The sequence below is a fragment of the Pseudorasbora parva genome, chromosome 6, assembly GCF_024679245.1.
Source record: "Pseudorasbora parva isolate DD20220531a chromosome 6, ASM2467924v1, whole genome shotgun sequence".
NCBI lineage: Eukaryota > Metazoa > Chordata > Actinopteri > Cypriniformes > Gobionidae > Pseudorasbora > Pseudorasbora parva.
The window spans coordinates 19,538,035-19,551,908 of NC_090177.1; the positions used below are offsets into that span (position 1 = coordinate 19,538,035).

Sequence of the window (13,874 nt, forward strand, 5' to 3'; positions counted from 1 at the left end):
TAGGATAAGGAATTAAGCTGGCGGGATACCTTGGTGATTTTGTCATCTGTATGCAAAATTTAGTACACCGCTGTCGTGTAAACGTAGCCTACCCTGAAGGCCCACGTACACGATAACGAAAGGTTAACGAAAGATAACTGTATATTAGCAGATAAATCAAGCCAGGATCACCAAGATATCCCGGCTTAAATCCGAGCCCGAACCCAGACAGCACGCCAAGTACACATAATCTTTACTCTATTTAATTTGATGTAAGTGCGAACTTGTGAAATAAACATTTAAGTGCCACAGACTTACTGATGGCAACACACTCAAAACACAAATTTTACCTCAAAAGGTTATAGGCCCACTGAAATCAAAATTGATTTTGTTTAGCTTTTAGTATGATTCTGTTAGCCTTAAAGTTATGAATAAGCTGGTGTGTTCCAAAACAATGACAATTTGCATTTAGGAGATATAAGCATTCAATATATACAGTAACACACCCACACACCAACGGCTCTGGTCTAAATATAGACTATAGACGCTGATCATGTGCGCGAGTCGGCGCAGACAACAAACTTATCAAACCCATTTGAATTCTGCTCAGAATCAGATTATGATGATAAACGGTTAGAGGAAACTGGTTTTACCAAACAGAATACACAGGGCTGGCGCTAGCCATTTGGGTGCCCTAAGCACAAATGCTTGGCGGTGCAATGTTTGGACTAAACAATGTAAACACAGAAAGTTAAAAGTGCAAAAAAAGTTTAGCGCAAATAGTATAAGTGTATGAATTTTATGAAGTATGAATTTTAAAGTGCACATTTTAAACTGCTAATAACCATGCATAACTGCACAGTAGAAATTACTCAACAGAGGGACTACATCTCTATAAAGAGTCCATTCTGCTATTCTATAGAACTATATTAAACATTTTCACTACCATCAGTTGTCAGAGGCCCTACAGAGGCACACGTCTACATTTCCAAGCTGCAAAATCAGCTATCAGGTCATCATATGACAGTTTCTGAGCCACATCCCCATTGATAACCACAAGACAAAATATTCAGGGATTCTACTGAAAACCAGAGGGAGACAGGCACAGAGATTCAACTTTTTCTTGACTCATTTGGTCTAGGCCTATGTTTTGAAGTACTTAAATTGTCTGGTTGTAATTGATTGCAATCACTATGCACATCCAGTTAGAATGCAATAAGGACTCTGATGTTTCTTCTGTAACATTTATTCTCCACCATAAGTCGAGGCAAGTTTGTGGTTCTGAAAATATACAGTCTTGTTCAAAATAATAGCAGTACAATGTGACTAACCAGAATAATCAAGGTTTTTCGTATATTTTTTTTATTGCTATGTGGCAAACAAGTTACCAGTAGGTTCAGTAGATTCTCAGAAAACAAATGAGACCCAGCATTCATGATATGCACGCTCTTAAGGCTGTGCAATTGGGCAATTAGTTGAATTAGTTGAAAGGGTTGTGTTCAAAAAAATAGCAGTGTGGCATTCAATCACTGAGGTCATCAATTTTGTGAAGAAACAGGTGTGAATCAGGTGGCCCCTATTTAAGGATGAAGCCAACACTTGTTGAACATGCATTTGAAAGCTGAGGAAAATGGGTCGTTCAAGACATTGTTCAGAAGAACAGCGTACTTTGATTAAAAAGTTGATTAGAGAGGGGAAAACCTATAAAGAGTTGCAAAAAATGATAGGCTGTTCAGCTAAAATGATCTCCAATGCCTTAAAATGGAGAGCAAAACCAGAGAGACGTGGAAGAAAACGGAAGACAACCATCAAAATGGATAGAAGAATAACCAGAATGGCAAAGGCTCAGCCAATGATCACCTCCAGGATGATCAAAGACAGTCTGGAGTTACCTGTAAGTACTGTGACAGTTAGAAGACGTCTGTGTGAAGCTAATCTATTTTCAAGAATCCCCCGCAAAGTCCCTCTGTTAAAAAAAAAGGCATGTGCAGAAGAGGTTACAATTTGCCAAAGAACACATCAACTGGCCTAAAGAGAAATGGAGGAACATTTTGTGGACTGATGAGAGTAAAATTGTTCTTTTTGGGTCCAAGGGCCACAGGCAGTTTGTGAGACTACCCCCAAACTCTGAATTCAAGCCACAGTACACAGTGAAGACAGTGAAGCATGGAGGTGCAAGCATCATGATATGGGCATGTTTCTCCTACTATGGTGTTGGGCCCATTTATCGCATACCAGGGATCATGGATCAGTTTGCATATGTTAAAATACTTGAAGAGGTCATGTTGCCCTATGCTGAAGAGGACATGCCCTTGAAATGGTTGTTTGAACAAGACAATGACCCAAAACACACTAGTAAACGGGCAAAGTCTTGGTTCCAAATCAACAAAATTAATGTTATGGAGTGGCCAGCCCAATCTCCAGACCTTAATCCAATTGAGAACTTGTGGGGTGATATCAAAAATGCTGTTTCTGAAGCAAAACCAAGAAATGTGAATGAATTGTGGAATGTTGTTAAAGAATCATGGAGTGGAATAACAGCTGAGAGGTGCCACAAGTTGGTTGACTCCATGCCACACAGATGTCAAGCAGTTTTAAAAAACTGTGGTCATACAACTAAATATTAGTTTAGTGATTCACAGGATTGCTAAATCCCAGGAAAAAAAACATGTTTGTACAAAATAGTTTTGAGTTTGTACAGTCAAAGGTAGACACTGCTATTTTTTTGAACACACCCCTTTCAACTAATTGCCCAATTGCACAGCCTTAAGAGCGTGCATATCATGAATGCTGGGTCTCATTTGTTTTCTGACAATCTACTGAACCTACTGGTAACTTGTTTGCCACGTAGCAATAAAAAATATACTAAAAACCTTGATTATTCTGGTTAGTCACATTGTACTGCTATTATTTTGAACAAGACTGTACATACAAATTGGTAAATAACAGTATACAAAAGGATACCAATAGCAGTACACATAAATAATGTGTAATTATGATAACAATGGACAAATAACAGTACAAAGTACTAAACTGTTACACATGTAATGAAATCTGAATTTACTAGCCTATATATTGTCATGTAGGCTAGGCTTATTTATCATCAGGTAAGAATCCTGTTCTGAGCGGGGCTCGAACTCGCGGCCGTAACGTCATTAGCGCCATTCCGGCTGCCTTTATGTAAACAACAAAACGGTGCATTTACGGCATACACATTTAGCTCGCGAATGTACAACAAAGCATATAGCACTCATGGTAAATATATGTAAACATGTCTTGTAAATAATTATAGTACAGAGGAATACTCGTTCTCCATCAGAATTGTCTATGCACGATTGCGATAGATAAGGATCTAACTTAGGGTGTTTTCACACTTGGTCCTTTTCAGGGGTCTGAGCGCGGTTCGCGTGATTTTTGGCCCATATGTGAACACTCCTAACGATCTCAGACCCCTTTAAAGCGAACCGAGCCGAGACCATCACGGGAGGTGGTCTGGGTACGGTTCGATCTCATCTTATGGTACGGTTCGCTAAAAATACGCAGTCTGAACACAAACCGCTCTGGGCTTACTTGATTTTTTCTGTTCTTGAATTCTAATGTAGTTTGGTCATCAGATGCCTCCGTACAAATCGGCTGTTCATCGCGGCTGATTCTTCTGACAAATCTCTACAAATTATTCGTTCACAACATACACTTGTTTATTGCAATTTCAACCGCTTCCGAACTGTGTGAGAGAGACGCGGCTGCGTGCCAGTTTAAAATGGTGTTACGAGCACACACACCTAGCGCATGCAGAAGCAGCTGTCACAGCGCGTGAAATAAACTGAATCTTTAGCGTCTTATTGCATTTATTTTAAAGCGTCAAAAACACACAAGTTTCACATAAACAGGTGGTTTTGTCTTAAATGAATGTAAACATCTGCATTAGCCTAATAAAAGAATCAGTGGAGAATATGCAGAATATGCAGTTCTTCATACAGTGAAGAATGCGGTTTTATTTTTTCATGTGATTATTCCATTTCTTTCTTGAATGCTGCTTTTAGGCATATCTATACTTTACCTGGGAAATTGAAAGCAGTTTATTTAATTTGCATCTTTCTTTTATTTTTTTATAGTGTTGTTTATTTTTTGTATGCTGATGTTATCATTGCCTTCTGCAATAAAATAAACATGAATCAAGGAAAACAATTCAAATGTTAGTTGAAAAGAAGGACGTGTTATATAGCTAGTGCAAGAATATGTAATATTATATATATATATATATATATATATATATATATATATATATATATATATATATATATAGGCCTATATATATATATTTTTTTTTTTTTTTAAGATAAACTACTTAATACAACAGCATTTGTACTGTCATAAAGTAATAATAATCTTTACAAACAAATATCTTGAGTTACTGAGGAACAAACAATGTAAGTGAATGGGATCAAATGTTGAACGCCATAGGGTCAGCCATCAAAAACTGAACTGGACTAGATCCAAAAAGCAACAGTCTGAACACAAAGGGGTCTGAGACCACATTCCTACTAAAGGGGACCAAAAATGATCTGAGTCCTCTTTCAGAGACAGGGACAGTGTGAACGTAAAGAGAACTGGGTCCTTTTTCACTTGGTTCACTTCTTGGTCCACTTAAAGGAGTCTGAGTTCGGTTCTTTTAAAGAGGACCCAAGTGTGAACGCACCCTTATGCTACTAATACTTTCAGTTCGCGGTAAACTATTTTTTTACTCAACAGGAACAGCACATGAATATATATATATGAGCAATAACCATAAACATCGGAACTTAAGTTTACTTTACTCGCTTTTAACTGCACGCACAAACTCGATAATAATCTCTGTGGAAAAACTCGTAGCTCCGCACTCGAAGCTTCCAGATGAAGCACTTACTAATTTCCTCTTTGAGAGGAGTTGTCTACAGATGGCGCCAAAATTCTATTTGTAATTTAAGCTGTCAGTCAGAAACTCACCAATCATAGTACATTATGTACACATGACAGTCCTTCAACAGCCTATATTACTTTTGTATTGCTTTTGTATATTAACATGCGTTCAGAATTTTTTTATTTGTTATTTATACTAGTAGCCTATTGTGATGATTTTTTTGAGTATTAGCCTACATATTGTGATTTTTTTTTTGTCTATTTTTTTACAGTCTATGGACTGTAGACGCTAGAAATGTTTCAAAGTCCACGTGTACGTGCTGTGCTGTGATTCACAAATGCGCAAGAAGAGATCCACAAATGCAGAGGAAGCGATTCACAAATGAATGCAACTTTTGCAAGGCAGAGTTGTGTGTTTGTTACATGTTACATAAAATATATGTGTGGATTTTTTTTTAAACAAATATCCTTGTATTTATTTGTGACTCTAATTCATTTTTTTGTGAAACTCCTGCATATAGGCTATTTGTGGACCTCATTGATTTGTGATTTTTTTTTTTTTGTTAATCGCTTTACATTTATTTGTGGATAACAATATATTTGTTTGGAATAAAGCTACAATATACCCCCATAGCAGCTACAGCTTTAACTAGAACTACAGCCGTAATCTCATGAGAAATGCGGTTAATGTAGATAAGGCAGTTAATGAATTGCTAGTGACATCAACTAGACATTTTGTCACCTTTGTTTCCTTGTATGTAATTTGGTTGAAGCTGTTTCTGCTAGACAGGGCTGGACTGGTAATCTGGCATAGCCTACCTTGGGGCCGGTATAGTGTTTAAAAAAAATAAAAATGTTTGTACCACTGACAACATGCAGCGACAGCGGCCCATTGGTTTGTCTTCTGAATTGACAAGCCGAAACGAGAGAGACCTCCCCTCCATATTAGGCGATTTTTTTCTATTTATTTATTTATGTATTATTTGAGCGCATGGAACTGCAAAAGGCGAATATCCGCACAGCGCAGCCGCGTTTAAATACTGCTCTATGAACGGCACGTTGACTTATTTTGTTTTATACAATCGTGTGATATGGAAACATTAGTTCTGTGGTGAAGCTAAACAGCCGCGAGCATGTGTTCATGACCAGGGATGTAGTGGAGGCTAAACGGCTCAACGCCGTTACGCACCTCCCAAAATTTGGAAATAGCGTTTATCCACCTCCAAAGTGCGTTTATCCACCTCTAAATTGAGTTTATCTACCTCTAAATAGCCTACAGTTCCTAAGCCATTTTAAATTAAGCTTATGTCGTTTTAGTTTCATATTGTTCATTTTCATTGGTTCAATTTGGTTGTTTGTTGTACAGTTAGACGAAGTCTTTCATATTGCGCTGCAACTGTCAGTGGAAGTAGTGGGAAAGTTCGGATCATTTTACTGACTCGGATCTTTGAGTCTCGTTCAGCAAAATGAGCCAATATTTTCTCTTTCCGTCTCTATATAAGGGACTGAGAGGAAGAACAAAAGACTCGGATCTCACCTGTCGACTCGGAGGTATGAAGGTATTTTTGGTGCAAAACACCTGAACACTTGTGAGAGTGAAATTTGTATCTGTAGAGCATATCCGCACATGTGTATCAATAAATTTGAAGTCAGAGAAAAATATTTTAGGAGTTGTAAACTTGTAGCTTTTTTTCTCTCTTACAAACACAACACACACTCACATTTTTACTACTATTGCTGCAGTGCAAATGGTGCAAAAGGCAGTCACACACTCGTATCAAAAATGTGAAGTCACGGACAAATTTTGCACATCCGCGAATTAACACTTGAATCCATGCAATGAGAGTTGAACACTTGTAGCATATTTGGTCACAAATGCATTCATTTTCTTGGATATTTTTCTAACACAATCACAAGTCCAATCACTACAACTGCTTGAATCTGCTGCTACAAGTTTCACGCGCCGTTTTTACGCCTTCAAATGACAAGTTCCGCGCGCTCTCACTTTTGCACCAAATACACCGAGAAATGTGGAGCAAAAGTGATTTGTGTATCTGTGGGGCAGAGAGCAGAGACTCTCGGCCAATCAGAAGAGCTCGTTTGTACGGAGCCCCGCCCCCAACGGGACATGGTGGTGATAGATAGATAGATAGATAGATAGATAGATAGATAGATAGATAGATAGATAGATAGATAGATAGATAGATAGATAGATAGATAGATAGATAGATAGATAGATAGATAGATAGACGTTTCAAACAGCTCAGTATCGTATGTTAACAATGGAGCGGTTAGTGTTTTATTTTGAACTTGGACTTAATAGCTAGGATCGAAATACAGTCAGCTTAGTTCAACGAGTTCGGTAAAATTGCCAATATATTCAGATTCAAACTTCCCGAAACAATAACTCATGTTCTAAACGTTGTTAAAACACTATAGATACCTCTTGAACGTAGAAAACGAGCTACAGCCCAATTTTCCTCAAAACGAGTATTTCTATCCATTAAGTCCAAGTTCAAAATAAAACACTAACCGCTCCATTGTTAGCATACTGAGCTGTTTGAAACATCTATCTATCTATCTATCTATCTATCTATCTATCTATCTATCTATCTATCTATCTATCTATCTATCTATCTATCTCTATCTTCCACCACCATGTCCCGTTGGGGGCGGGGCTCCGTACAAACGAGCTCTTCTGATTGGCCGAGAGTCTCTGCTCTCTGCCCCACAGATACACAAATCACTTTTGCTCCACATTTCTCGGTGTATTTGGTGCAAAAGTGAGAGCGCGCGGAACTTGTCATTTGAAGGCGTAAAAACGGCGCGTGAGACTCGTAGCAGCAGATTCAAGCAGTTGTAGTGATTGGACTTGTGATTGTGTTAGAAAAATATCCAAGAAAATGAATGCATTTGTGACCAAATATTCTACAAGTGTTCAACTCTCATTGCATGGATTCAAGTGTTAATTCGCGGATGTGCAAAATTTGTCCGTGACTTCACATTTTTGATACGAGTGTGTGACTGCCTTTTGCACCATTTGCACTGCAGCAATAGTAGCAAAAATGTGAGTGTAAGAGTTTCTGCATGTGTGATTCGTAGAATAGGATTTGTGCACCTGCAATGAAGAATGTGTGAAGCAGGTGTAACTGCTGTGTTGTGTTTGTAAGAGAGAAAAAAAGCTCCTAAAATATTTTTCTCTGTGACTTCAAATTTATTGATACACATGTGCGGATATGCTCTACAGATACAAATTTCACTCTCACAGGTGTTCAGGTGTTTTGCACCAAAAATACCTTCATAGGAGCCTGCATCCACAGTCCCGCACTCTCAGACCCCTCGTTTTTTTTAGAAACAGCGCCTCCTGCTGTTCTGAAGACCGTACAACACCCTTATCCAAATAAGATATATTATTACGGTGTCGTTTCATTTAAAGTTTTCCAAATACATCTAAACAAATTAGCCTAACGATTTTGCAAACATCTTTGCATTCCCTAAAAATGTCATTGTTTTCTCTGACTAACAAAGTACCCAGTAGTTTTTTGTTTTTGTTTTTTGTTTATTTAAATACAAGAAAATTACTGATGGAAGATATACAATTACAGATTGAACTATCCTTTGAAAAATGTTATGTGATATTATATTGCTACAATGTTTTTTTTAATTCCAATTCCAATGTTTGTTTTAGGTCAACCTATGCTAATGGTCTAATTAACATATTATACATTGCTAGCATTAAAAAACCTGTTGATATCTGGAATCCAAAGCAAAACTCAAACAAGAATAGACAAAACACCAATAATAAACAAATCTGTACAATTCAAAAATTGTATTACAGTAGTATTTACAGTAGTTATTATTTTACCTTATGCAAAAACAAAGTACAGTCACTAACACAATTCTTTCTTCCTTTTTTCTTTGCTTTGTCCTGTTTACCGCAATATGATGTTTAGGTGATAGTTAAAGTACAGACTCGTTTATTATTGGTGTTTTGTCTATTCTTGTGTGAGTTATGCTTTGCATTCCAGATATAAAAAAATATGGTTTTGTAACGTTAGCCTTGCGTATTATATGTTAATTAGACCATTAGCATGTGAACCTGAAAGAAACATTGAACAAAAACAAAAAAAGATTTGTAGCGATATATCACATAATATTTTTCAGAGGATAGTTCAATCAGTAATTGTATTTTGTCCATCAGTAATTTTCTTTTAATTGCCCACACTCTTTATTAAATAAATAAATAAATCTACTGCGTACTTAGTCAGAGAAAACAATGACATTTTTTGGGAATGCAAAGATGTTTGCAAAAGCGTTATTTTGTGCTTGTGACACTTTTCAATCACTTTTCAAGTGGACAAAGAGGCACTCTGGACATTGTTGTGATATGAATTAATCACAGGCAGCTGGTTTATTGTAGAAAGCATGTCGAAACCCTGTAAAAAAAAAAAAGCTGTAATGATGCAGTGCATTTTGTGTTCAAATGGAAAAATTTTGGTATTATTGTTTTTTTAGTTTAGCAAAATTGTCTGTTAATGTCGGCAGCCATTAGGCTAAACACTTGTGGAAACTACAGTGCAACTTACATTGTCTTTCTTCTGTTAATTACAGAAACGGAGTTTTCTTTAAATTAAAATATGTGGCACCAAATTCATCCTTCTGTCGTTAATCTGCACCTGCCTCATTAGCAATTGGCAAAAACTGTAATCGACAACTATTTTGATAATCGATTAGTCGGCTTGAGTAATTTTTTAAGACAAAAGTAAAATTCTTTGATTCTAACTTTTTTAATGTGAATATGTTCTAGTGTGTTCTCTCATATGTGCTCATATTAGCCACCTCGTAAAATTAGTACGAATTGCTGTGAGATCAGGGTGCATACACCGGTAGGCAGTGACCCACCTTACCGTGATAGAAATATGGTGTTTTGGAAGAAACATTTATTAAAAATGTTGCTATATTTCATAAATTAATATTGCAGAATATAAATCACTTTTATAGGCTGTTTTCGTATTTTCTACAGGTGTTTACATTTTTTTTACTTACAAATATAATAGTTTATTATACATATTTTATATAGTTTTAGAAACCATATAGCCATATAATGAGGATCAAGGTTTGTACAGTCTATGTTTTTTACCCTGTGATTACCATGATCTTACATTTAAATGAAACTGGCCTACAGTTAAACTATAGGCCTAGTCTATAAAACAGTTTAAAGTCTAGATCCCATAAATTAAGGACAAAGCTTTTTTTCCTCTTTAAAAGTTTTATTAACTTTTTTTAATAGATTTAATGAAACTGAATAGCCTCATGAAAGATAGATATCAGTGTCTTACTTAAATGATGTGTTAACTCTTGAAAAATATGATTGTTCAATATGGATTGTTCCCAAAAATGTGATCATTTAGGCTACTCACCCTAATGTCATTCCAAACAGGTTTGAAACGACATGAGATTGAGTAAATGATGACAGCATTTAAAAGCAGTACATTTACTTTACTGCATCCTAGCTCAAAATCATCCGTGCTTTACTGCCAAGGGCATTTCTGTGTGACATAAAAAGCAATATTAAGTTTATATTGCCGGATGTGCTGGGTATGCCAGAGCCGAATTTTAGCCCCAGTCCAGCTCTGCTGTAGCCTAGAAATCTAGACGCACCCTAGCGGCAGCAAATTTAATCTGCCCGCAAGTATCTTGATGTGGGTGTGGCTTGTCAGGCTAGCCCTGCTGCTAGAGTAAATCCATGCTGAATCCACCCTTGGGATCAGTTTAATCCAGATTTTTTTTGATCAAAGTGATCCAAATCCTACAAAAAAGTTCTGAAAAACCCAAACTAAAGATTTGATCCGGATCAAAACCAAGATTGGATTACCTGATCTAATCCGATTATGTAGGCCTAATCCATTTTTCTTTTGAAAAAGACTTTTCAAGATTTGATTTAATCCGTTATCCAAAATCCTAGTGGATTACTTTTGAAAAACTGGGCCCAGGGGCCTATTGCACAAAACTAGGATAAGGGATTAAGCCGGGATATCTTGGTGATCCTGTCTGAATTTATCCGCTGATATAGTTATCTTTTGTTATCGTTATTGTTCTCGGTGTGAGTGTGCCTTCAGGGAACGTTTACATGACACCGCTGTACTAAATTTTGCATACAGATGACAAGATCACCATGATATCCCGGCTTATCCTAGTTTTGTGCAATAGGCCCCAGAAGCCGCTCTCGTAGGCCTACTGGTGACAGTGCACCCTTCTCCCGGAAAATAAAAACATCCGTGGTTGTGCGAGGTCTTGGATCTACATGATTGCTTGATGTGTTTTTCCGAGTTTATTTTGTAGTAATGAATATGCTTTAGGGAAATGTATGCTTCTACTCCGATACATTTTATTTAGGAAATGTAATCTACTTCGTTACATTACACCACTGGCAGGTTTCCATTATTTTTGTAAAACGTTTGCAATATTTTCTAAATATATATATCAAAACAGTCTATTGCGAAATGACGGCGTTTCCATTAACCGAGGTTATTGGTGTCTTTTATGAGTTTAATAAAGGAAGGAAACCATGCTATTAATGATTGACTTTTATGCAGGCCTTCGCCGCAGGTGACCTGTAAATGCGAGTTTCCATTACAGTTTTGTGAAATATTCACAAATATTATCCCGCATGAGGCGAGCGTAAAAACGTTTTTGCGACATTGACGTGTTTCCATTCCAAAACATAATTTCGATGTGCACAATTTGAAGGGTAATAGAAACGCAACTACTGACTTGCTGCCAGTTTGCGACTTTAAAAAAATCCCATGCACAGACATAAAAAAAATGATTATAATATAATTGAATTCATTTACAAATGAGCTATACTGTTTAAGTATCATTCTTATGAAATATTAAAAAATATATTACCTAATATAGCCTAAATGTAATTTAAAAAAACAAATTATGTTGAAAAATGTTGGGAATAGGCTACTGTTGTGCAATTATGACAAATGTAGTTTTAATAATCTGACTGACATAATCTGCTTGTGTTTGCTGTGTAAGGTGGGGGGAGCAGTCAGAGAAGTGACAGGATACACCGCCACCTATCGACACATCATCTCCACAGGGGCAGGTGATGAAGAGGGAGATTGCTTACACATAAGGACAGGATTCCATCACGTCATCGAGGGATTTCCTAATTGTGTTGTTGCAGATGCCGTCATCAATTTTTTCATGGCTCGCACAGAAAAGATGCGAGAAGTAGGCTTTGACCCTCGCCTGGCTCGAGTTGGCCATTTAGGTAAGAGGTCCAGTTGAATGTAGATCATGCATGTATGTGACAAAGTTTTTGTATTAGGCTTACTGTGACATTTTTGTTCCTCCTTCAGCATTTTTTATTGATGGACTTGGCTCCCTTCATGTGGGCTCCTGTGACGATGTTATTATTAGTCATGCATCGAAGATCAAGGCAATGTTGCCATGGGGACAGTCTGAGATTGACAAAGCCTATTTCAAGTTCCGTTATAATCATTCCACTGAAGGGACCTCTATGAATGAATATGAGCTATATTACCTCAAGAATTACTTTAAATGTGTCACTAGCGACTAAATGTTCTGGGAACACTTTCATGGCAGTCACCCTTAATAAAGAGCCAACGGAAATAATGCCAGAATGAATGAACACAATCACGATAGCCCCCTGGAGCAACAGGACCAGTCTCTTTTTTTCCTCTAGATCAGACATCTCACATTTAATGAATGGCTGTATGCACTCTTTAATTTTGTTATTTTCTAATTATCAACATTTGTGAGATCTATGTCTGCAAAGTGTCTGCAAGTGATCTTTGACACTGTATTATGCTGAATATTAAAGTTTTTTTTTTTGTCTATTTGTGAATGAGGGGTTTGTGGGAACATTAATAGATCCCCCCAGCATTGGCAAAGAAGTTTCGGAGTGGCATTTTAATTTACTTTTTAATTTATTTATTTTTTATGAAATATTTATTGTAATTCATGGTGTTATTATTCAGTTATTTGAGTTAGATGTATTCTCTATTTCAGACATCTTGGCTGTACATAAATTCATTATAGTTTGTTATAATAACACTGATAATATGAGATGCCTTCAATTAAAATATGTGCAATTCAATTTATATAAATACATTTTATTTAGATTAATCTCTTATATGTTATTTGATTGTTCAGAGGGCCGCCTTACCCCATTAGTGTGCCTCTTTGAATCATTTTACATTTTGTATTATGACAGCCAAATTAGTTTGCCTTAATGTTTCTATTTATTTTCCTTAACATTGGCTAATGAATTACTATTATGCACATGCTAAATGTGGTATCATTTAAAAACAAACGTACATTGGGTTTCTCTCTAATAATTGTGTTGATTATTTGAACATTCATTTGTTCTAAATCCCATTCTAATGTTATAATAGTGGATTTGGAGTATTTTTTTCTGATAGGCTAAATTTCTAAGTTTCTGTTATTTTATAAAATGTGGTAAGTTTTTATTAAGTGTTTAATAAGTTTGTCGCCACAAGATGGCGACAAATTATCAGGACTTCCATTAAAGGGATAGTTCACTTTAAAATGAAAATTCTGTCATCCTTTACTCACCCTCAAGTTGTTTCAAACCTGTATGAATTTCTTTCTTCAGCTGAACACAAGGGAAGATATTTTAAAGAATGTCAGTAACCAAACAGTTAACTGCAGCCATTGACTTCCATAGTAGAAAGAAAAAAAAAAAATACGGTCCCACTTTATATTAGGTGGCCTTAACTACTATGTACTTAAATCAAAAATTAAGTACAATGTATTTACAGTGTTCAAACTGTATTGCAAACACCTTTTGCTGATATTGAGGTGGGATACGGGTAGAGTTAGGGACAGCTGTGGTGGCATGGGTAAGTTTAAGGATAGGGTTAGGTGGAAGGGAAGTGTCAACTGTGTAATTACAAATGTAACTACAGAAAGTAATTACATGCAGGTATTTTTTTAAATGT

At 36.4% G+C, this 13,874-nt stretch overlaps 1 protein-coding gene across 6 annotated transcripts in view; it reads left to right on the top strand.

Moving 5' to 3' along the window:
• b4galnt1a (beta-1,4-N-acetyl-galactosaminyl transferase 1a) overlaps positions 1 to 13,479 on the top strand; it is a 49,398-nt gene extending 35,919 nt beyond the window's left edge. For all 6 annotated transcript variants that reach the window (XM_067446013.1, XM_067446014.1, XM_067446009.1 and 3 more), the window contains 2 exons: positions 11,923 to 12,160; positions 12,249 to 13,479. In XM_067446013.1, coding sequence (XP_067302114.1) covers positions 11,923 to 12,160; positions 12,249 to 12,469 — 459 coding nt within the window. In that variant the 3' untranslated portion in view covers positions 12,470 to 13,479. The remainder of the gene's footprint in view (positions 1 to 11,922; positions 12,161 to 12,248) is intronic.
• Positions 13,480 to 13,874: the final 395 nt, after the last annotated feature.